Here is a 24,368-nt window from a genome sequence, read left to right as displayed (position 1 = left end):
GTGGATGGATTCTGCTCTTAATAATTATACCAATGTAAAACTGAAGTAATCTCAGATTTACTTGTCTAAGAATAGAATTTATTTGACCCACAGTTTCTGCTCAGAGATGACCTTTCAGTCTAGATTGAGTGATATGCTACATGTAATTGTTGTGTTGTAGGTAACAATTTTAGTCATTAAAAGCAACAAATGTGGATTAAACATATGTCATTCTGTATTTTAGGCACTAAAGGAAAGCTTTATAAAGGCCATTGGGATTGGAATAGGCTTTAACCTGCAAAGGATTGAATTTAATGCCACCCCTTTGCAGCTGGAAGTAGGGAAGGTTTACAAGGAGACAAAAATGTTGTTGGATGGAGACAAGGAAGAAGGGTGGACTTTTGAGGTAAGAAATCTACCAACAATTTCTGTAATATAATTCGATCACATCCTAGTGAGCAGGCTCCCTTGCAACTACCCATTGTAACTGCTTAGAGAAATCCATGCCTCTGCTGCTCTGGATCCCTGTGGTGTTTTCATGCTCCTAGAACCTCAGCAGACTGCAGCACTGATTCCTTTCTTGGCCTCTGGCATATTTTCTTGGCACTGACTGTCTACTACCACTTCTTGGAAATGGGGCTCCTCAGCCCTCCTATCCCAGGCTTCAGGACGAGCAGGCTTACTCCAAACTACCCCAGTTACTTAAAGATACCCCTCTCCCAGATTTCCATCCCAAAGGTGTGACACTTCTGGTTCACAATTAACTCTGTCTAGGGAATGCAACAGTTGTGAAGTAGTTAATGTACAGAGACACACTTTGTTCAGAGTTTAACACCTTTATGCTCTTTTATACTTATTTAGAGCTCATGTGAGTACAGATCATACAAAATGATAAACATCTGAAATAGCAATATCCCTCATTTTCTATCTCACCCTTCCTTTGTCAGTCCTTGGGCAACATCTGGGTTTAGGAAGGCAGGCAGGGGGTGTCGTCTGCTCAAGCAAGCTGTTGTGTGCTAGCTGGTCTCTCTCCTTCGTGAAGTCCCTTCCCAGCTTCAGTGACCTTGCTTTTTCCTTCTTTCTGACCCCTGCTCCTGTACATTTCTTTATCTGAAACCCTTTCTGGCCACCTGGCCTCCTTTGTTCTACTCCTGGTAAGTTTCCCCTGCTCCTGTCTTCTGCTCTCCTTTCAAAGGAATCAACTAAACTGATTTTTCTAAGGATACAGCACATCCACTGTTCCAGATGCTTTCACCTGAACAGGGGTACTTGCATTATGGCTGCATTGCAGCTGAGACATGCATCCCAAACAGGCAGATAGCCTCCGAGTTAGCGTGCTAAAAATAGCAATGTGGATATTATAACAAGGGCAGCAGCTCGAGCTAGCTGCCTAAGTCCAAACCTACCTGACCCTCTGGGTCTGAGCTTGGGTGTCCTAGCCCGAGTCACCACCCATGCGGCTATGTCCACACGGATATCTCTAGCCCACTAGCTAGAGCAGAGCTAGTGCAAGTCTGTCTACCCAGGATTGGAGGCATATTCCCAGCTAGAGCCCTGTGCAGGACTAGTGTAGAGCCCTGCAATTGGACTGGGGTCCCGCAGGACCCGCTGCCATAATAGCAGGAGAGAGATTAAATAATAGTCCCGTGCAGGGCAGATATACCCTAAGGACCAAGCTCCTTCTATAGTATCTGGTTCATACACATTACAGGACTTGTCAGCCCTGCTGGATCCACATGTATGTAGGCACTCGTGACACAGTAGATTTTCATAGTACAACTTCAGAATATCAAATCAGAAGTCTTAAATTGTACAGATATAGCCTCAATTCATCACAATAGTTATAACCAATCTCAGACTGTACATTATGGTTGTGTTAGAGTTCAGTTTGAACTGGAGTTTTAAACCTGATTGAAAACATAAAGATCAAAACATTAGAATATAAACATGGAGCACTAATAGAATCTTTCATGGTGGTTGGAGGAAAAATGAATAGATACAGAGAGAAAAAGAAACAACAACTGTTTTTGGTGATCCGCTCCCCTCCCTCTCCTGGAGCAAGAGAGACAGACTTCTTCATCAAATACCCTGTTAGTCTCGTGAAAAACTCCCTATGCTGAGGGGGAGACCAGGAGTTCATATCTCACTTCTTATAACACCTGAACTGTTTCCATTTTGAAGACATTACCTGCAGCTTTGTAAATCACGTGTGCGGGTGGAGTTTGCTGTAAACAGCCAACTTCTGATATACACCTGTTTTAAAATTAATTATATACAAAAGAATGAATGTACCAGTATAATTTTAAGCCTTGTGGGATGCCAGCTGGCCTCTTTGTATTCCTGACATGCAGACAACTGTTTTGTGCATTTCTAATGACATTTAGGCTTGCACTTTTTAAAAACTCTCCTTTTGCCAATCTGTACCTACTGTATAGAATGTCCTGGTTTCCAGAGGATCATTATGTCAGGGATTCATAGTAATCTGAGCTTTATATAAATAGGAAAAATCTTAGAAAAGATTGTGACCAATTTTGTAGTATATTTACTTCCATGGTAGATCTAACAATATGTAACTAGTGTTCTGCAGTTATTTGCTTTGCATTATTGTACCACAATATGACTGTTATTTTGTAACTATTGCTAGTAGGTTTTGTCTGTCTGGGGATCTTTCCTTTTCCCTTAACTCACCCCCAACAGTATACCCTTTCAAATACACCGGAGTAGGGGCGGGATTTATTTTTCTATTTCTTTTAGTCTTTTCAGTCCCATTAATCCAGTTAATCTAATTTTAATTAATGCTGATAGAAGGAATAGTTAGTTTCAGCTACCAATCTCCAGCCTAAAATTAAGCACTGCTTTTCTGTTGTTTTTTCTTCCCTCTTGCATTTTTCATACTTCCTAAATGACATCTTGTTTTTGCCAGCCTGTCCCATTCTCTCCTCAGCTCCTTTCTTTCTTTCGTTCCTTCTTTCTTTCTGTGCCCCATTTCTTTATAGATAGAGGTCTAGGTCTCACTTTTTCGTTTGGCTATGGTAGAATTTACTAATTATATGTTGTCCTCGATACAAACTCTTAAAATAACCTTTTAAATTATAGCTTGTTGTATGGGCTTGTGAGAAATCTAGTGTGGTGTTCAAATCATTCAAGTAAAAGTCACCTGGCAGATGGCATAGTGGTGTGAGAGTAGCAGCCGTGTTAGTCTGTATCCGCAAAAAGAAGAACAGGAGGACTTGTGGCACCTTAAATAAATTTGTTAGTCTCTAAGGTGCCACAAGTCCTCCTGTTCTTCTTATAGTGGTGTGATTTCTTACTTTGTGGCCTCTGTTGTGTTGTTAAACTGAATCAACATCCTCTATCAAATGAAAAGATATTTGTTAGGGAAATTACAGCTTAGCTTATTTTCTCTTATAGGAGATATATCTGGGAAAGCAAAGCTTGTTATAGTCTGGTTATTCTCATGGTGTGGGTGTTATTTAGTCCATTTTTATATTAGGTATAATTTATCAAAAATACAGAAGAAAAAGAAAGCTTGTTAATTTTTTTCATTTTATTTAAATTGTGTATTCTCTTTGGTATTACCAATCATAAAAAGCTACTTGGGAGCATAAAGTCAAGAATAAGTGGAGATCTCTTTTCTACTCGCAAAAAAAAGTCAAGAGAAACAGAACTTTCTTGACTGAAATATCCAATGCCTCATGCAGAGAAGGATCTTCCCTTTCATCTTGAAATACATAATAGTCAGACCTACAAGTGGAAACCCACCCTGGATACATTGGACCTAACTGTTGCCTTGTGTCAAACCTTCCATTTCTGAGCAACGTCAGAGAAGATAGCAAAAAGCTGCCTGCAGGTTCACCTTAGTGAAGCCAGTATCCTAGCCTGACACAAGCTGGATTCAGGGCATGGAATGGAAATCCAACTAGTGGCGCAAATGGATGATTTCTTGCTGTTGATGGATAAAGGGCAGACCTTCATTCTGATTCTCCTGGACCTCTCTGCAGCTTTCAAGGTGGATAAAAAGCAAAAGTTTTTTGAAAATTTTTGATTTTGTTGTTTAAATTTTTTTAAAAAAATAAACCGGTTTAAAACAAAATCTGAGTTTAACATGAAGTATGTTAAGGCCTAAACTGCTTATTATAATCTCATAAAACATTTAAATAAAAATAAATACGCTGAATTCATGAGTTTTGATCAAAATTGAGTTAAAGGCTGCTGTTCTATATAAAGAAAGAAGCAAGGGAAAGACATCTGAATTTTGAGGTCAAGATTTAGGGCACAAAAGGTCAGCCTAAGTAATTTACAGTAACTCCTCACTTAAAGTCGTCCCGCCTAACGTTGTTTCATTGTTAGTTGCTGATCAGTTAGGGAACATACTCGTTTAAAGTTGTGCAATGCTCCCTTATAACGTTTGGCAGCCGACTGCTTTGTCCACTGCTTGCAGAAAGAGCAGCCCTTTGCAGCTAGCTGGAGGTGGCTTTGAACCAGGGTGGACCGGCAGCCCCCTATTAGCTCCCCGCGCCTCTAAGTTTCCTGTGCGGCAGCTGCCCAGCAGGCTATGAAATGCCAGCAGTTCAGCTGTCCCTCCCCACATGTGCTGCTCTACCTTGGAGCTGCTCCCGGGAGCCTCCTGCTTGCAATGTACTTAAAGTGGGGTTAGTATACTTTAAAGGGGCAATGCACCACAGGCACACACACACACTCTCTTCTCCCCCCGCCATGCTGCTGTCTCCCCTCCCTCCATTCATGCTGCCTTGTAGAATATGAGGCTACATTAACAACAATGTGTTAACCCTTGAAGGCTCAGCTGTGTTCTAGTTCATCATTTAGCAGTAAGACATTCCCTGGGAAATATCCCACCCTCTGACTTCACCACCTCAACCAAGCTTCACAATCATCATTGCTGTGTACAGTATTAAATTGTTTGTTTAAAACTTATACTGTGTGTATATATACATACTATAGTCTTTTGTCTGGTTTAAAACAATTCCCTGGAACCTAACCCCTTCCCCCCATTTACATTAATTCTTATGGGGAAATTGGGTTCACTTAACATTGTTTCACTTAAAGTCACATTTTTCAGGAACATAAATACAACGTTAAGCGAGGAGTTACTGTAGTAGACTGTCTCATTTACAAGAAGTTTAGAGGAGTAGGAACTTAAACTCCAGTCTCTTAAGCATATTTGAATATTTTCCCAGGCTGACCTGAAATCAGTTTAAATTTACTGACAACAGTTAATCCCTCTGTTTACAGAGTAGCAGCCGTGTTAGTCTGTATCCGCAAAAAGAAGAACAGGAGTACTTGTGGCACCTTAGAGACTAACAAATTTATTAGAGCATAAGCTTTCGTGGACTACAGCCCACTTCTTCGGATGCATATAGAATGGAACATATATTGAGGAGATATATATACACACATACAGAGAGCATAAACAGGTGGGAGTTGTCTTACCAACTCTGAGAGGCCAATTAATTAAGAGAAAAAAACTTTTGAAGTGATAATCAAGATAGCCCGGTACAGACAGTTTGATAAGAAGTGTGAGCATACTTACAAGGGGAGATAGATTCAATGTTTGTAATGGCTCAGCCATTCCCAGTCCTTATTCAAACCGGAGTTGATTGTGTCTAGTTTGCATATCAATTCCAGCTCAGCAGTCTCTCGTTGGAGTCTGTTTTTGAAGTTTTTCTGTTGTAATATAGCCACCCGCAGGTCTGTCACTGAATGACCAGACAGGTTAAAGTGTTCTCCCACTGGTTTTTGAGTATTTTGATTCCTGCTGTTTAATAAATCATTTAGTTGTGAACGTGAAACATGTTTTAATAAGAGAATTTTATGTATCCAAAACATATATTGTTTTATAATCAATTCATATACTGTTCCGTATTTAATTAAATTCCAGTTACCGTCCTGATGTTGCTTGACACAAATCATGAGCAAAAAGTTAACTATTTAGTAAATAAGCAATAAATCATTCACCATTTTTTAACCTCCTAAAAATGTACAGTTAATAAGTATCTAAAAATATTAAGGTATATATTTCCTAGATAGCGAAAAGTACCAAATGCAAAAAGGAGATGGATTTATTTTCTATTACATTTCATAGACATAAAAAAACCCTTTAAACAAAAACTCGAAACAAATAAAGAATTTTCTCAAAATAAAAGAGTGAGGGAGGATGTAATTACTAAAAACTAAATCCATTAAAGACCAAAAATTTTGAAAATGGGATTGCCAGTGTGGAAAAACATGCCAATTAAGTCTGTGTTTAAAAGTCTGTGGTTTCTAGTTAATCAGCTCTATGAAGAGATTAGTTCCCAAACTAATATTTTGTTACAAAGCAACATTGGGCTACACAGGAATCACAAGCAAATATAAATATATCAATCTCGATGTGATTTTTTGTGGTGGGCTTGATATATGTTAAATGTAAAAGTTACGTACTTTAATCTCCAGTGTAAAAAAATAGTATAAGCTTAGTAAAATCTGCAGGTGGAAAACACAAATGTCTACACCTGCGTTTCCAAAGTGCTCCTTACTGTTACTCTAACTCCAAAATGAAACCTGTTATAAACACTCCATTTAAAAGTGCCTATGGACTTCAGAGGATTCTGCTCTGGACAAAGCAGGAAACCTTGATTTAAATAATTGATTTTAATCTCGTTTTGTATTTGTACTTTTTAGTTATTTTCCAAAGAATTTGTTGGTAACCATAAAAATGTTTATTTGCAAACACATATAGCCTTTACACTAAATTTGGTACTTTTGTGCCAACTAGGAGGATATGCTATCTATTTATGCAACTATGTATCTTACATGTATACATTAATTATGAACGTATACATTTATTTAAGCAACTATATAGCTTAATTTACATTTATTCAGATTCTTAATATTTACTTGTTAGAAAATGATGAATGATGCATTTCTCATTTACTAGTTAATTTTTTACTTATGATTTGTGTCAAACTGTTTGGATAGAAATTCAAGTTAAATTAAAAATACACACAGAGCACTTAGTTTTATGTAATAAAAATTATCTTAAATGTCCTGGGTAGATAAAAAGGTTTATCAAAAATGGTTTGCATTTAAAACTGATTTATTAAGCAAAGGAAGCATTATCTGTAGTTAATGGATTTAGCTGACGTTTTCTGGTCACCATTTCCTTCAAGATTTTAGAACTAGTTTTCTCACGCCAAGTTTTTATTCATAATATGGAAGAAGAAAGCAAGATTTCCTGTTTTTTCAGCTCCCAATTGGTTTCTTAACTTTGAAAGATGAACTAGTCATTAAATTGAATTAGCTGAATAAACTCAAATGAAAAAAATATTCTTTCTGCACCTGCAAAAGATGCTACTGCTATCAAAAGCTGGATTAGCACTCAGCAAACTCTGGTACCAGGCGCTTAGCTAGTGACTTCCACCAGTTCAGTAGTTTGACCTTCTTTAAAACTTCAGCAGCAAACATGTACTGCTTAATACTATCTTTTAATTTAATTTAAACTATTTAATGTATTCTAATGAATAGGATTTAAGTTGTCAGTTTCAACTTCAATTTTAAATAGATTTATTTAAAGAAAACTCCTGTATTTAATTTAAAAGTAAAAAAAAATCTGATTTAAATTAAATCCAGTTTTTCTTTTAAAAAAAAATCATTGATTTTTATCCACCTTGTTGTTGTTTTTCTGTTAACTAGAATTTAAAGATACATTTTTGAAGTGCTTTCTGCATGTGGGAAGAGATAGAATGTTTCCAAACTCAAGTACAGAGGGGGGAATACCCGTCTGTTTGCACAGATGGGAAACCACAGGGGGAAAAAAAAAGCATCAATTAAATTCTCTTTTGAATCAAGCTCTAGCGTTCTTGGTAAATTCAGAAATGATGTTATGTGTAATAGAAACAGCAACCTCTTCAGGGAATGAGTAACAAAAATTGTTACAATAGCATTTGTTTACAATGACAAAAGCCTGATTTTGCCATTCTTAAATTAAATAGTAATTTGTTGCGGAATTGGTCCTATTAATTTCAATAAGATTGTTTGTGCTAGAAATTACAAGTATAACCAAGATTTTTTTTTCTCTTAACTTTCCATAATTGTGAAAATGTTCTTGTATTTTATATTTGGCGCCCCCTCCAGATACTCATCCCCAGTTCCATCTGCCTTTAATGAAGGATTCTCTAGAAAAAAACCTCTGTTTTATAGTGATTATTTCCCAAGTACATTTCAGATATATGGATGATTGATTTTTAACTGTGCTGAACAGCAGCATAGAGGAAATTTTGAAAAGCTCTATACTAAATATTTTGTAACTGTCCTTCTTCAGTCTTCATTCACTGTATGTGTGATGCCAAATTCTGAACTTTGAGTTGTGTTTAGAAGCAAGATAGAAACTGCAGAAACACAATGTTGGGGCTGAATTAAAATAATAAAAAAATCTGATAATATTAATTCTGCTGATTGCATAGAAGGTATAGAATTCAGCTCACTCATTATTGTGCTAACACAGGTAAGTATCAGTGACAAATGTTTGTTGCTAGGGTAATCAGATATAACAGAATACACATAGTGAGCAGTTCTGTTGGAAGAAGGTGCCATTTTTCTGTAAGCATTGCTCAGAGTAGAACTGCATTTCTGAGTGTGCCGGGAGTTGGGTTCAACTAACACAACATGTTGTGGTCCTTTTCAAGCCCCAGCACACACTAGAGTCAGAGCAGTTCAGGGAGCATTTTGCTTCTGCTCAGAGGAGCAACAAATAGTGCTCCACAGCACATCTCCTGGTTTGTCAAGAGAATACTGACCTTCACTAGTGAGAGCTCTGTTGCAGAGGGGGACTCGTCTGCTATTCTCCCTATTCACCTTTGTTTAGTTTTAGTTTTATGCCTCCATCAAGGCAGGATTTAGCCTATAAGTTGGCTTCCTCTTCATATACATTAAGTGAGGTAACAAAATAAGAAAAGTATATATATTACAGGTAATACAGGTGGCATTGGACATCACTAACAGCCAGTTATACAGACAAGATATGGTAAATTCACAGATATTCGCTGAGCAAAACTTACGTTGCTGTTCATTTGTTTTAAAACTACAGTGCATTAGATTTGGGATTTCCAAATGGACTAGAGCAGGGGTTCTCAAACTGGGGGTCGGGATCCCTGAGGGGGTCGCGAGGTTATTACATGGGGGGTCGCAAGCTGTCAACCTCCACCCCAAACCCCGCTTGCCTCCAGCATTTATAATGGTATTAAATATATTAAAAAGTGTTTAATTTATTAGGGGGGTCCCACTCAGAGGCTTGCTGTGTGAAAGGGGTTGCCAGTAAAAAAGTTTGAGATCCACTGGACTAGAGGTACTGATAAAATACATTCTGCCATGTGTTCTAAACTCATCAGTCTTTCCCCTCGAGGACATGTAGGAAGTGAAAGAGGGGGAAAAATGAGGTGATAAAATCTAGACATACAGTAATTTAGCAGTCTAGACAAACATGAAGCTTTGCTACCTTATGGAGCCTTGTAAATTGTTGAGCAGAAGTTGCTCAAACAATGAATTCTCATAGACAGCCATTTCACCTTTCCAAGAAAATTACAGCAGTATGGGCTATGTGTGCTAATGATGAGACCTGATAAATCTGCAATAGAAATCTTTCTGCTTAACTTATTTTTGGGTTTTGTGTTCAAGGAGGGAGTAGAAAACAGGAGAACATAGTATAACACTTCACTGTAGGCAAAATGGATCAAAATGTGGTGTTTTCATTCCAGAGGGCAAATTTCAAATACGCTACAGCTCCCACACTGTTGTATGTATTATTGCAGATTGGTAGCCTTTTTTTCTTCCGTTTTAATCGTAGCCAAAATTAAAGCTCTTATTTTACAGATGAGAACGGCGGGTAAGCAGTTGCCAGTAATTTAGTCTTTAGGCCAAGAGTGGGAGATGCCATAATTCCTACATATCTGTTAATAGAAGACTGTTTTCTGTGGGAATATGACTTTCAATTTACCCCGCCATCTCTACCTCACTGTTCAAACAACTTGAATACTTATTTCACTCTGAAGTATACATTTTTAATATGGGTTTAGACCTTAGCCCTATAGTTTTGAAATGATTAATTGTATTATTTGTTGTTGAAGCATAAATACTTAAATTTACTTTGAAGTGTAGATTTTGAGTTCTTTAAAAGAAGAAAAATGTCACCTTGAAAAGCATTTTGTGAATCATATAAATTGGGATAGTCTTGAAATGTACTCTATCAGGTCCCTGTGTGAAGCATTTAATGTCTGAATTTGAGGATCTCTCTAGAACAGTGGTTTTCAACCTTTTTTCATTTGCGGACCCCTAACAAAATTTGAATGGTGGTGCGGACCCTTTTGGAAATCTTAGACATAGACTGTAGGTTGAAAACCACTGCTCTAGAATAACAAACATTTTGATTCTGCATTAGCAGTTTATATTGGGACATCATGATATGTAAAACAGAGTTAATTTAAGATACTGAATACAAAATTTGCAAATTTCAATCTATGAAATTCTGAACTCTGCTCTGATAACAATGTTTAAGTAGACAAAATGAACCAGTTTCTAGAAATCAGTGTCTGTATCCTAGTCATTTAATGGGACAACCAAAGTGATTAAATTAAGTAAAGATTTTTTGACAGGACATACTGAATGAGAGATTAATTGTTAAAGCTTCCTCAGTAACTCTTCCCCATTGTGCACATGTATTACAATAGGGTCTATTTGTCATGTCATAGTATATATGCAGTAATGCAAAATGGTAATATGTGCTTCCACAGTTATAGAAAAATGGGTAGCTTCTTTGTGGTCCATTCTGTTTTTCTGAATAGCATTTCTGTTCTCCAGTGTGGTATGTCATCAAACAATGAAAAAATGTTGTTCTAATGCATACTTGTAAAGGGGCAACGTTAAGCTGACTGAACTTGACTGAATTTTTTTCTTATTCAATTTCAAACTTAATACTATATTGGCAAGTATTGTTGCATACTGTTTCCTTTAAAATATATATAAAGGAGAAGTTAAATATATGAAAATATTTAAGTGAATTTACAAACAGTTTTTAAAAAGTGAGAAGTCTTGTAGAGACAGAAAAGTAAAACAAAAGCCTTATTTCAGCCTTTACTTATAGCATTGCTACTATAACAAAATCATTCTAGTGAGCATTGGATAGTGTCTGAGATCAAGGGTGTTTGCTGCTTACATCTACCCCAACTAATAAGGAAGGCAAGATGGATCTCAGGCTGTATTTTGCTCTCCTGTCAGCTGCCTAATCTTCCTTCCCCTCACTGGGTAAGGGCTTATTCCATGAGGGCACAACAGACATCAGTGACAGGTTTCAGAGTAGCAGCCGTGTTAGTCTGCATCCGCAAAAAGAACAGGAGTACTTGTGGCACCTTAGAGACTAACAATTTAAAAAAAAAATCCACTCTATACGGCTAAATGCAGTGCCTTGCAGGTGCCACAAGTACTCCTGTTCTTTTTGCAGACATCAGTGACTTCACTTCAGGAAGTACCTCTGCTTCCATCCACATGTTTGTGAGACATTATGCTCTAGTACAAGGGTTCTCAAACTTCATTGCACCATGACCCCCTTCTGACAACAAAAATTACTACACAACCCCTGGAGGGGGGACCAAAGTCTGAGCTCGCCCTAGCCCTGCCGCCCTGAGGTGCAGGGGGCAAAGCCAAAGCCCAAGGGCTTCAGCCCCAGTCAGGGGGCCTGTAACCTGAGCCCAGCCACGCAGAGCTAAAGCCCTCAGCCTTCAGCTTTGGCCCAGGGCTGCAGGGCTCAGGCTTCGGCCTCAGTAAGTCTAATGCCAGCCCTGGTAACCCCATTAAAAAGGGGTCCCGACCCACAGTTTGAGAACTGCTGCTCTAGTACGGGGCTCCTCCACTGATGCATCGTTTGGGATAGTGATACTTCAAAGGGCTTTACAGCCTGCATCCTCGCACCCTCCTCCTACTTGAGTACTGCTTGTCAGTCACCCATCATGGAATACTTATAGGGACCAGCACTCAAAGAAGAGGAGGAAGTTACTTACCTTAGTAATTGGAGGTTCTTCAAGATGTGTGATCGCTATCTATATTCCACTACCCGTCCTCCTTCCCCTCTGCTTTGGATCATTCTTTAGCTCATTGTAGAGGAGGAACTGGAGAAGCAGTTGGTCCAGTCCGCCATTTATCTCCTCACTCAGAGGCACAGGGAGAGTGAGGTCACATGTGTGGACCAATGGACACTGCTTTCAAAATCCTCTGTCTGCAGGCACATGGTGCACATGTATACACACGGTGGGTTACAAGTAGGGACCACACATCTCAAAGAACCTCCAGTTACAAAGGTAAGTAACTTCCTCTTTTCTTGTCGTATCTTTTTGTGAATGGACATAAGACTGTAATTCTTTGCACCTTATAAATCTGACTTTAGTGAGGTCTCATATATCTATCCTCAGGAAGGTCAAATCTCTTTTCTTCCGCTCTCTCCTAGTTTTACAGATTGGGGTAACTGTGGCACATTGAAGATAAGTGGTGTGCCGAGAGTTGCATAGAATATTTTCAGCAGAGCTGGGAGCAGAGTCCTGATTTTTTTTTCACTATTGAATCATGTATTTTTGACCAAATCTGCTGAAGGCTTCTTCTCACTTGTGAATGTTGATGATTTTAAATGAGTGATGGTCCCATCTTTAAATTACTCCTTGTTTTGCCCTGAATTCCAGTATATATATCCCTGTATTCTATTTCAGACATACACTAATGAAAATTAATATACTATCTTATTTTTACTTTTTTAGGAAACCCGGTTGGATGATCTCCATCATGTTGCAGTAGCTCTGGGGAAACCAGAAGTATTTGTACAGAAGGATTCCAACGTAAGATGTTATGAGTTTTGGTCTCTAAAATAACTTTCCTTTATTTAATTTCATATGGCATTACACAATTTGAATAGAATACTAAGTATTTTGGTCATAAATGTCATTTTTCCCTATCCTATAGCATAAGCTTTATAATAAGCATAATGGCTATCAGGAATCACGGAGAACAGCTAGTCAGAGTCCCTCCAAAGGAGTTAATCTGCCAATTTCACTTCATTTGGTTCATTCCTCCTGGAAACAGAATTCAGCTCATGTGGCATCTCTGGTCTGACTCACTTTTCCCACCTTCAGTGGATGTCCTAGAAGTGCAACTCTTTGGAGCCTTGTACTTTAAAAATTCAGCCATGAAAGGGCAGACAACTCTTCTCAATCCACAGCTTGTGGTGTTTGTGGGTCTGGTCTCAAATCTCTCTCAGCCATCACAGTGATAAAGTGCAGGGGTTGTATGGTCTTTTATGGTGGTCAATCCACCTCTTTGTTTCTATTTAGACCAACAAAATTAAAGGACTTGTATCTAGGAACAAAGATTGTAGGTCACAGTTATAAGATGGGGGCTTGTATCCATGAATGTAGTTACCCTGAAAGGGAGTTAGGGGTCATGATAGGTAATCAGCTGAGTGTGAGCTGTCAATGCAGTGCTGTAACTAAGAAGGCGAATGTGATGCTTGGATATATAAGCAGAGGAATGTCTAGTAAGAATAGGGAGAGGTGGTGTTTCTTCTGAGTATGGCATTAGTAAGGGCATTACTGGAATGCTATGTCCAGCTCTGATGTCCACATTTCAAAAAGGATGTCATAAACTTGGAAAGGGTTCAGAAAAGTGCTACAAGAATGATTTCAGGTCTAGAAAAATATGGTTTATGGTGAACGACTAAGGAAGCTCTCTCTGTTTCTCCAAGAGAAGGTTGAAGTGACTTGCTCAGTCTACAAGTTTTTACATGGGAGAGAGACTTATGATAGACAGACGTCTCCTTAATCTAGCAGAAAAAGGCATAACAAGATTTAGTGGTTGAAAGGTGAAGCTAGACAAATTCAGACTGGAAATAGGTGCAATTTTTTTTTAATAGGGTCAATAATTAACCATTGGAACAACTTACTTCAGACTACTTACCTAAGGATGTGGTGGATTCTCCACCTGGAGTCTTTCAATCAAGACTGAATAGCTTTCTCAAAGAGATGTTATAGCTCATGCAGAAGTTAAAGGCTGTTGCAGAAATTATTGGATGAGGTTCTTTGGTCTGTGTAATGCAGGTGATCACAATAGATGATCATAATGGTCCTTCAGGTATGGATCACATGGCATGTAGGCAAGTGCGTCATGCCTATGATATTGGATTCTTTTCAAAAACAGTGTCGGTCGGGGCCACATATGACCCCCTGTGCCTCTTCATCCTCCCATGCAAGGACATAAAGGGTGGAGCATCCAGAACCCTCTCTTCTTAATGTCCATGACATAAAGATGGAATCTAGTGAGTGTTCAACCCACTACTTATACAGAGCTTCAAACTCACCCTTTTCTTGACTGATTTGGTGAAAAGAATCTATAGTCCCCTTCTTATTCCCTTATTACATTAATTTGGACATTCTATTTAAAAAAAAAAAAGTCCTCTCCGACCCCTGCACAAACCCCTTTTGTTAAGCAGGGTGAGGTGCTTCATGCTAATATGGCAGACCCTAAGCCACTAGGGTTCAAACCCTGCTTGTCCTGTGATGTTCTCATCGCCTCTGCTGATGGACACAACCTTTACCTTTTCTGCCCAGGGGTACACCCACCCACTTAGCATCCAGGCCCACCCATATCTGAGCAGGGGTGTAGTGCGGCCCGGAGCGTCACTTGGGCACTTGAAATCCAGGACAGAGCTATGCGCCCATCCTTCAGAAAGCTATACGCTGGCAGCTCTGCCTTGCTGTTTTCTGAGCTGCCCCATGTGTGTGCCCAGCTTGGCAGGTGAAGCCCTTTGTCTGGGGGTACCAGAGCTAGGAATAGGGAGTGGCATCAGGGGAGAAGCTGAACTAGCACAGTCTGTCATTGCCCGTTCACCTGAAAGTCAGGGCCCACCCAAATTTCCACTCCTAGCCACACTACTGCTTCTGCCTGGGGGAGAACCACATCTCAGACAGGTGTGAAGCGTGTCAGTCATTTTCTTCCAGGATGCGCAAGCCCAGGGATGTGCAGCTCAAGTTGCATCTTCTTGAGCAATCCATGTGTGTCAGTTCAGATCCTGAGGAAACGACAGCTGCCAAAGTGGAACCAAATAGTTTGGATCAGAAAGTGCTCCCTGGAATAGGCACCAGAGCCTGGGATCGGGCAGTGAAGAGGACACTGGCATCCTCAGCACTGTCAACCTTGGTGCGCTGGCAGCCTCACATCACAACTGGTGCCTACACTCTGATCATGGACGAGTGATGCCAAGAAACATTCCCACCTGGAGTATAAGCGCAGCTCTGAACAACAAAAGGACCATTGCACAAGGAGCACATCAAATATCACTCCTCCAAGGACAAAGCCTCCAAATCCTCCACCAAGGCAGAAATGGCATAGGGGGGAGGAGCTCTGGTACCGCTCTTGGTATCCATGACCAAAACAATGACAGGTCCAAGACCCATAGATCCAGTGCTCCTAAGTGGTGATCAGAATTAGATGTGAAGCGGAGGCCATATCACCACATGGCACTGTCATTCAAAGAGGGTGACTCATTGTCACCCTTGCCAGTTTACTCCTTCTCCCCACCTACAAGCAGGGTTGCCTCTCCCTCATCTTTGGAGAGCAACCCCAGTTACCTGAGGCAGAACCCCCTTGCCAAATGCTCTGCTTCAGGTAAGACAGGAGTAGCACTGAGCCAGCTGGCTAGCTGGCACTGGGCCAGTACACCCATGACATGCTCTCTGGGCCTCGCAGGGGACCATTGTTGCATATGTCTCAGAGCACATCTCCCCATTTGTGCATCCAGAAAGAGAAGAAGATTTCACTCTACGACATCATTGGCCAGATCTCCAATACCAGAGTCTGATGTCAGCCATCAGGAGATGGAGATAGTGGAAGGCCAGCACCAACCCCTAGTGATGGATTCTGCCCCCCAGGATGCCACCTGGTACTGGGGTACCACTGAGCCACCTGACCCACCGGCCTGGGCTCCTCTCACACTGTACTGCTATGACAAGCTGCAAAGCTCTTCAGCCTGCACTTTCACCAGCATTCACACAGGTAGGGACACACCCAACTGCAGTTACACGCAGGCTCTCTAATCACCAGCTTCGCAGCCTAGGACCCCGGAGCAGTACCATCCTGCCCACGTCAAATCTAGCCAGTATATATACCCGGTCCGCCTCTCCCTCAATTTGAGGAGAGATTTTCCCCAAGCACTCCAGTCAAAGCTCACTGGTTTAGATTAAACCAAAAACAAGTTTATTAACTACAAAAGATAGATTAAGTTATTATAAGTGATAGCAAATAGATCAAAGCAGATTACCTAGCAAATAAACAAAAAACACAAACTAAGCTTACTATACTAAATAGATTGGATATGAATTAGCAGATTCTCACCCTAACTGATGGTACAGGCACACTTGTAAATTCTTAAGGCACAAGCTACACTAGCTTTGCAGCTTGGAATCCCCAGGTGTTTCATACACAGGCTAGAAATGTCTTTAACCTGAGTCCAGCACTTCCCCCAGTTCAATCTTTCTTCCTCAGTTGTTTCCAGGAGTCATCTTGTGGTGTGAGTGAAGAACCCCAGATGTCATCAATTCCGGCCTTGTATAGCTTTTGCTTATGGTGGGAACCCTTTGTTTCAAAACTTGGTTCCCAGATCAGTTTGTGGAAAAATACTGACATCCCAAGATGGAGTCCAGAATCATGTGGCCTGGTCACATGTCCTTGTAAAGTCATAGCACCCATTACTTACAGTCAGTCTGGAGTGCTCTCAGGAAGGCTCACCAGGTGGGAGATAAGCTTCTCCTAAGGCCTATTGTTTTCCCTAATGGCTCATTTCTCTACATAGGCCCTTCACAACCAGCTATCTAGACTGAAAGCATCTTGTCTAGTGGACATTACCCAGGTGTAACTACATTTGAAGTACAGATACATAGTATTTTTAACTTCACATACAAAAATGAAACATGTGTACAAATAGGATAATCGTGTTCAGCAAATCATAACTTTTCCAGTGACATCTCACATGACCCGTCTTACATAAAACTGCATCATAATTATGCTATAACCATAACATAATATCACTATGAAGAATATGGGGTGCAGTGTCACACCCCTTTCTCCATCACAGGAGTCATCTTCATCATGACACAGTGACACCAACCCTTACCCCAGTGGTCAAGAACTTCAAATGCTTCCAGGAGTTCCTCTCCCAAATAGCAGACACCCTGGACATCAAAACAGTCATACCAAAGAAGACCCATACGCTGTTTGACATTCTCAATGTAACTACTCAAGTCAGAATTGCCTTTTCCATCTATGAGGGTGTACTAGACCAGCTAAGGTACCCTGGCCACTTTTCCTGCCACCTCTAAGTGCACGGAGAAAAGAGATCAGGTGTCCTCAAAGGGCTTTCAGGATATTTATGCCCACCCAAACACAGGGTTCCAAGTCGTGTCTGCAATCCAAGAGAAATCCTGGTTTTCAAAAGATACTCCTAAAAACAAAAACCCCAAGAAATTCGACCTGTTTACGTTTAAAGTGTACTCCTCAGCTCATTTCAGCTCCAAGTGGTGAACTACCAGGCCTTGTTCATGAACTATGACTTTCTCCCCTGAGAGTGCGTCACTCCCTTCCTATCAAACACCCTGCAGGAGCACAGGGAGTAGCTAAAAAGAATAATAAAAGAAGGCCAAATTGTTGTGAGGATGGTACTACAGCTGGCCATGGATGCATATGACATGGCTATGAGGTCAGGGCCATAGCCATCACAATGAGATGGACATCTTGGCTGTTAGCTTCCAGGGTACCCCAAGAAGTGCAAGCTACCATCGAGAACCTGTCCTTTGAGAGGATGGAACTCTTTAATCAAAGAACCATCAAGTCACTTCACTCCTTAAAAGACTCAAAGGCTGTGTTAAGGTCCTTTGGGATTTGCACCCTGGTTCCTTACCGGAAACTTTGAGTGTCAGCCCCGGCAGGGACCTCATACTCTCATGGCCACAAGCTGAGTACCTGCCTCAGAAAAGATCTAGGTATTCCAGGAGATGCCCATTGACCTCCTCCATCATACACCTGACACAGTCACAAAGCCAACAGGCTTGACAGGAGTGTTGAGAATCACACTGGAGTTGATCCTTGTCTGCCTAGTCCCTTTCCATGGGGCTTGATCGACCATTAGACAAATGGGTGTAAGACATAATTGCCCTCGGCTACCCTATTCATTTCCACACATTTCCCTACTTATCCCCCTTCCCCATCCCTCTTCCAACATCATTCTCATAAGATCCTGTTGCAAACAGAAGTGCCCTCATTGCTTCATCAATGAGCCATAGGAGAGGCTTCTGCTCTCCATAGTTCTTTATCCCTAAGAAGAACGGATGTCTTCATCCTTTCCTAGACCTGAGGAGACTCAGCTAATATGCTGCCTCAGATTCAGGATGGTAATGCCTCCATCATTCCATCTCTGCAGGTTGAGAATTGGTTCATGGCTCTCGACTTGCAAAAGGCATACTTCCACATAGCCATCCATCTAGCCCACAGGTAGTACCTAAGATGAGGCCCAATCATTAGCAAAACAAGGTACTGCCATTCAGCCTGTCCACTATGCTGACAGTCATTACAAAATGCCTAGTTGTGGTTGCAGCACACTTGGGAAGGGCAGGGCAGTCATATCTACCCTTACCTGGATGACTGACTGATCAGAGACCAGTCCCAGCAAGAGACAGCAAGGATCCCACTGTCCCTCCTAGTGAAATACAAAAATAAAAATAATCTTTTATCCTATTGCAAATGATAGACTTCATAAGAGCTACAGTAGACTCCAGATCATACAGAGTGTACCTGCATGAGAACCACTTCCTGTTGTTGCAATCACTGTTACCTGAGATAAGATCCAATCTGTCTACAATAATAGGGATGTTCCTTGTGGCATTCAGTCGTATGTCGGCGCATGTATGTGCCCCTGGAGCTCTGGGACAGGTCTATTTACTCCCCAGCAAGACACCAAATGGATAGGAACGTTGTGCCAACTCATGCTCCACAGTGATGGTCTCCGCATCACCACCATGTGTGATTTTTTTTTTTTTTTCCATGGGAGCATGAGCAGATGCAGGGTGCACACATTGCCATGACAGATACTGCTGTTTAGAAGAATCTGATCTCTAATGTATGAGGGATATACACACCAACAGTGGGATCCACACTAATGACAACATTTCAAAGAACCACAGTTACTGTAGGATAAATAGCCCTTCTTTATAGTCCTTAATATCTATGAATCTCAGATTCCCTGGCACTTTTTTCCTTTTCCATTTTATTCTTTTATTTTATTCACTAAAATGTAAGTCTCTAGGACTATATTATCTGCATCCCCACTACTGTGCATCTTAACGTATTTAAGGTTAATTTTTTTATCACATCAGTATCAATCTGAACATTTTAAAATTATTCTTTTTAGTATTTACAACAGTTTAAACTGATTGGGGCAGAGGGGAGGGAGAGGAGTGAAATTTGTCCATGCTTCCATCTAACTCTAAAATGTATTTTCCTTAGGTTTTTTCTAAAGACCTGACCCAGCCACAATTCCAGGTATTGACTTTTGATGATTTAGTTGCCGCCGGTGTTCCTATGGCACCTGAAGACCCTGCATACTGGGATAACTTTTGTTCCAAGCAGGAGTGCCCAGCACGCCAGAGTACTCATTCAAGATAAAACTGTGTTTCCAAGAAAAGAAGCTGAAATCTTTCACAGACCACACATTGTTCCTTTGCAAAGCTTAATTTGAGTGTGTGTATACATTTCCCCTTTTAGACCAATATTCGTTTCCCAGCCTCACAAAGCTGCCACCTTTTACCCTCTTTACCCTATGCTGAGATCATTTCAGGCTAAAGAAACTGAAATAAATAATCTAAACTGATCCTGCACCTTTTTTTCATTGTGTAATTTGCATCTACCTCTGTGATTCTCTTATCTCCATGATTACCCCCTGCCAATAGCAGTGAACAGAGCTGCATTAATGCTGCTCTTGATGAGCAACATGTGTTTAATATTTAAAGAAAATGTGTTTTCATGCTTAATTTCTGCTGATGTTTAAGTGATATTATTGCCTGTCTCTCATGAAATCATAATTTTATTCCAAAGTGGCTAGGCAAAGCCAAAGTAAAAGAGTTGGTTAATGATGGCACTATTTCTTCATAGCAAAAGTTCTATGTGAAATTATCAAACTTATTTGTCATCCCTGTAAGTGACGTTAATGGATCTACAGCTGTGTAAAACCAGTTTGAGAGTGTTCTGAGTCCTGGGCTTTTGGTGAGGTATATCCTCACACAGTCAGCCGCCTCCTCACAATTGTCTGTACTGATTCTCTCCACTAACAGTATACAGGTTTTCTGCCTCTCCTTTAGATATCTGAGTCCTCTGAAGTGGATACGTGCCCTGCAGTAGTTCTGCATTTCTGGACCCATATTTGCATTTCTGTTCTCTTTATTTCTGGGGACCACTATTTTTTAAATATATAAGCACTGTCTGCCCTTTTCCAAGGAGGGCTGCAGAGCTGGAGCTGGGGAATGCAGAGTATTGCATTGTCATATAGACTTCAGAGAGACTTGGGAGAGAGCAACAGGTGCTGAAAGACAATTTTAGACTATTTGTCTTGTCCTTTTCAAAGAATACTTTTTCCCATTGTGTATCCTCCTTTTTAATCTAGGACGTGTGGATACTTGAGGTCATTTGAAAGGTGCAGGGAATGGATACTGACCAGAATCATTACCTCAGAATAAAAGGCTCAATTCTCTTCCCATTGAAGTCAAACAAAATTCATGTTGACTTCAGTGAGAGTAGGATTGTGGCCAAATTGGCTGTTGCCCTGCATTCTGATTGGGTGAAAGCCTGCTTGTATTATAACCATTAAACTTGCACCTCTGATGTTAAATAGAATTTGAGGCAGGAAGGAAATGGGTTTTATGGTCTTACAGAAGCCCCCATGCTGCTGATGCAGATAATCACTTTCTCACACTCAAATAATATCTGTTAAAATTATCCTTTTGCCTGCTTTTACAGCACGCTTTTAAATTGAGCATTATTTAATAAATAATTACATAATTCTCTCTCAATTATTACAGCTTTACCCTGTAGGTAGGAGTGAATTTTAAAATTAAGAATTTGTAGTACTAAAAGTGTGATGACTGTTGGATCTTGGGTTAGGATTCCCCCAGGGGTCAAGGTAATTCTGTTTAAAGTCAAGGGAAATTTCTTAATGGAGAAAACCAGCATTAAGTCCATTGTACCCTGCTGATTGTAAAATTTTATTTTATTTGCTAAAATAATAGCCGTCATAAGAGTTTGCTTTTCTCCAGACTACAATAGATGTTTAAAAATAATCTTGTTTATTAGTTTTTGGTCTTAATTGTCCCTGCTGCTGGTGTTTCAGACCAAACTGAGAATCCAGTGCTTTTTAGCAGACCGCACTGCAAACACTAAGCCCCATTGGCAAGTGCATAACACATTTTATCATCTGCAGTGAAGTAATTTGCAGTGTTGTATGTGATCACATTTAGGCATGGGAGTTAACAATCCTGATAAATATGGCAAATAACACCTCTTTTGGCTGGCTAATGACTAATAAGGCTATATCTGTAACAAGAAAATTTAGAAACTTAAGGGTTGGTTCTCCCGCAAACTCTCTCACCCCCCAAAAACGCATTGATCCTGAAAGACCAGGCAGAATCACTAGGAAGACTGCAAATCTGCACAATACACAGATTTCCTTTACATTTGGATTTCTGTTGCTTTGGGTAAAAAAAACAAGATTAATCTAACTTTTTTGCAAATTTTAACAAGCAATAATGGTAAGAGATAATGTTGGCTTGTGGAAACTAAAATGAGTCGTGTATCTACAATTTCAGATCTTGGCAGTATTGATAGAATTATTTTACATTCATATGCACAGAAAAGGAGCAATCATAAGGGTATAAGAGTTTCACATGTCTATCTTCTGATATCCTGGGAATGTGAACAGTTATTCTCATAAGCATAAGAATTGTTTTCTGAGCATATACTACTGCTGTAAATAATTATTTAGAAAATAAACTGAATCTCCTCTTTAAGCAGTTATGCATGTGGAGCACACATTAAAATCAACATTACGGTTATGTATAGAAGAGTTAGTGTAATTGAATATCCAAGGTGAAATCATTAATATTACTGTAAATGATCTATCTATTTAATGCTTTAGGGACAGAATTTTAACTTTGTTCTTTACAGAAATAGCATGGTACAAATTGTGATAAATGTGTTTAACTTGGGCATATGTCTGTGGTTTTTTGTGTCTTATGTAAAGATTATAGTTTAGTGACAGAAATACTTTTAAGACACTTTGCATCTTTGTGAAAAGAGAGTTATGTTGCTATTTGACATGAGTATGTCTGTAGGAAGTAGCTCATATGACTCAATCAGGCTTACAATATCATGTACAAGGTTTATCTTGTTACTATATTACAGAAGTACATGGGCTGAATGAACACGTTAGCTAAAGCTAACATTGGTGTTCAGTTTTTCAAAAAGAAAAAAGGTGTAAAGCACTGGTATGTTCACAGTTAATCACATTAACTAACAAATCAACATAAAAAAGATGTTGCTAGAAAGACCTGGATATGAAAACAAATATAAGCTAGAAATGAGGCTAAAGATATGCACATGAGCATCATCTCTCTTGGAAAAAACTTCCTGTTGGATGACACTTCCCAGCTTTAGTGACCATGCACAACTCTGTTTACTTTGATGGTGTTTGTTCACGTTGTTTTTTAGTTTGTAACATCCTTAAGGCAGTAATCATGTTTTTGGCATATGTCATGCACATTCTATACAAAATTTTAATATCCAAATATTGTATATATTCTACATTATTTACTCTTACATTAATGAGACATTCTAAGGTTTCTTTTTATTGAAATAAAAACTTCTAAAATTGAATTATTGTTCTAGCATTCTGTATCTGTTCTGCTAAAAAATAAAGGTTGTTTGTTCACAGCCAAACACCTAAGTAGGGTTTGACTTGTGTTATTAGATAGGAGGTCTCCAAGGCTTGAACGCCAAGAACCTGAGGCAAGTAACATTAGTGAGTCAATAGATATAATGCTTTGCTCTTAATCAGTATTGAATCTATGCTAGAGCACAGGACAGTATGATGCTGGAGGTGGCATCTTGCAGATGAGACATAAAGCTAGGATTCTGACCACTTGTGGTCATTAAAGCGTCCATATCACTTTTTGTAAGAATAAGCATGTTATTCCCTTTCTTCTGGCCAAATACCAGTAGGGTAATTATATTCTGTCTACCTAACTTTCCTCTGCAACTTTGATTGGGTAAGGTTCAGTATTCTTCACTTCCTGCTTAAACTGTGGCAGATGTGTGCTGTTGAACAGCTAATATTTTCCACTTCAGAGGTAACTGCATTTTAGTGTTGGGAGAAGTAAGCCCCCATAGGGCCCTTGTTTAATTTGCAACACGGCTTAATTTGTTAATGGTGTAAGGAGCTTTGAGTTCTTCTTTGGTGTGTACACTCTCTCGCTCTCTCTCTTCAACTCTTGGGCCATATGGTAGCTTGCACCTTTGTAACCAATCCTATATGTCTACACCTCCACTGCTTCCAAGTGTAAGCGGGGGAATGGTCCCGCTATTGTGGGGAAATTTTCTGACTTCTGCACTACCCCGGTGAGGTGGGCTAGCGAAAGGATCTGAGTCCCTGCTCCCACTTCCTTTACCCAGAGGCCTCCCAGCCCTTGAGGGCTCCCCTTCCACTCTCCTGTCTGGCTGAGTCCTCGTAACCCCAACAAGGCTGGGCCCAGGATTCCTGGGGGGCTCGACCCCCAACCCTGCTGTGGTTACCTAGGACAGGGGCTAGGGTGTCCCCACTCCGGGGTACTCTCTTTGCACTGGGCACCTTCCTGACCCACTGATTATTCCATACAATTTAAAGCAAATACAAGTTGTTTAATTAACAATTAATCTAAAGAAAGGAACAAGGAAAAATGGGAAAGGTTAAAGGAAAACACATCACCCTGCTCTGTGGCAGGGAACATCACAAACAGTGTTTCTGGAACGTCAGGGCAGGTCACAGTCTGCTCCTTGTAGGTCCCAGGCCTCCTTCTCAGGCCCTGGCCGTGCTGCAGAGACGCTGCGGGTTGGACACTTGCAATGGTGGTGGCCACACACCTCCGGGCTTTGAGTGGTGGGACCCTTTTTCCCAGCGTCAGCCCCCCGTAGGGTTAAGGTCCCCCTCCCGGTCTGGCCTGCAAGGGCCCTTGTCTGGGGGTGTCTTTCTGTGCTGGGCCCTTTGCCCAGGTCCCCCCTTGGCTGGCCCC

General features: G+C 40.3%; 1 protein-coding gene across 1 annotated transcript in view; it reads left to right on the top strand.

Moving 5' to 3' along the window:
• Positions 1-22,977, top strand: part of AASDHPPT (aminoadipate-semialdehyde dehydrogenase-phosphopantetheinyl transferase) — a 53,233-nt gene extending 30,256 nt beyond the window's left edge. The window contains exons 4-6 of the mRNA XM_005289983.4: positions 224-385; positions 12,774-12,851; positions 19,561-22,977. Of these exons, the coding sequence (XP_005290040.2) occupies positions 224-385; positions 12,774-12,851; positions 19,561-19,719 (399 nt within the window). The 3' untranslated portion in view covers positions 19,720-22,977. The remainder of the gene's footprint in view (positions 1-223; positions 386-12,773; positions 12,852-19,560) is intronic.
• The last annotated feature ends 1,391 nt before the right edge of the window (positions 22,978-24,368 follow it).

Source organism: Chrysemys picta, chromosome 1 (assembly GCF_011386835.1).
Source record: "Chrysemys picta bellii isolate R12L10 chromosome 1, ASM1138683v2, whole genome shotgun sequence".
Taxonomy (NCBI): domain Eukaryota; kingdom Metazoa; phylum Chordata; order Testudines; family Emydidae; genus Chrysemys; species Chrysemys picta.
Note: the sequence above shows the minus strand (reverse complement) of the source record. Positions and strands in the feature narration are given on the sequence as shown.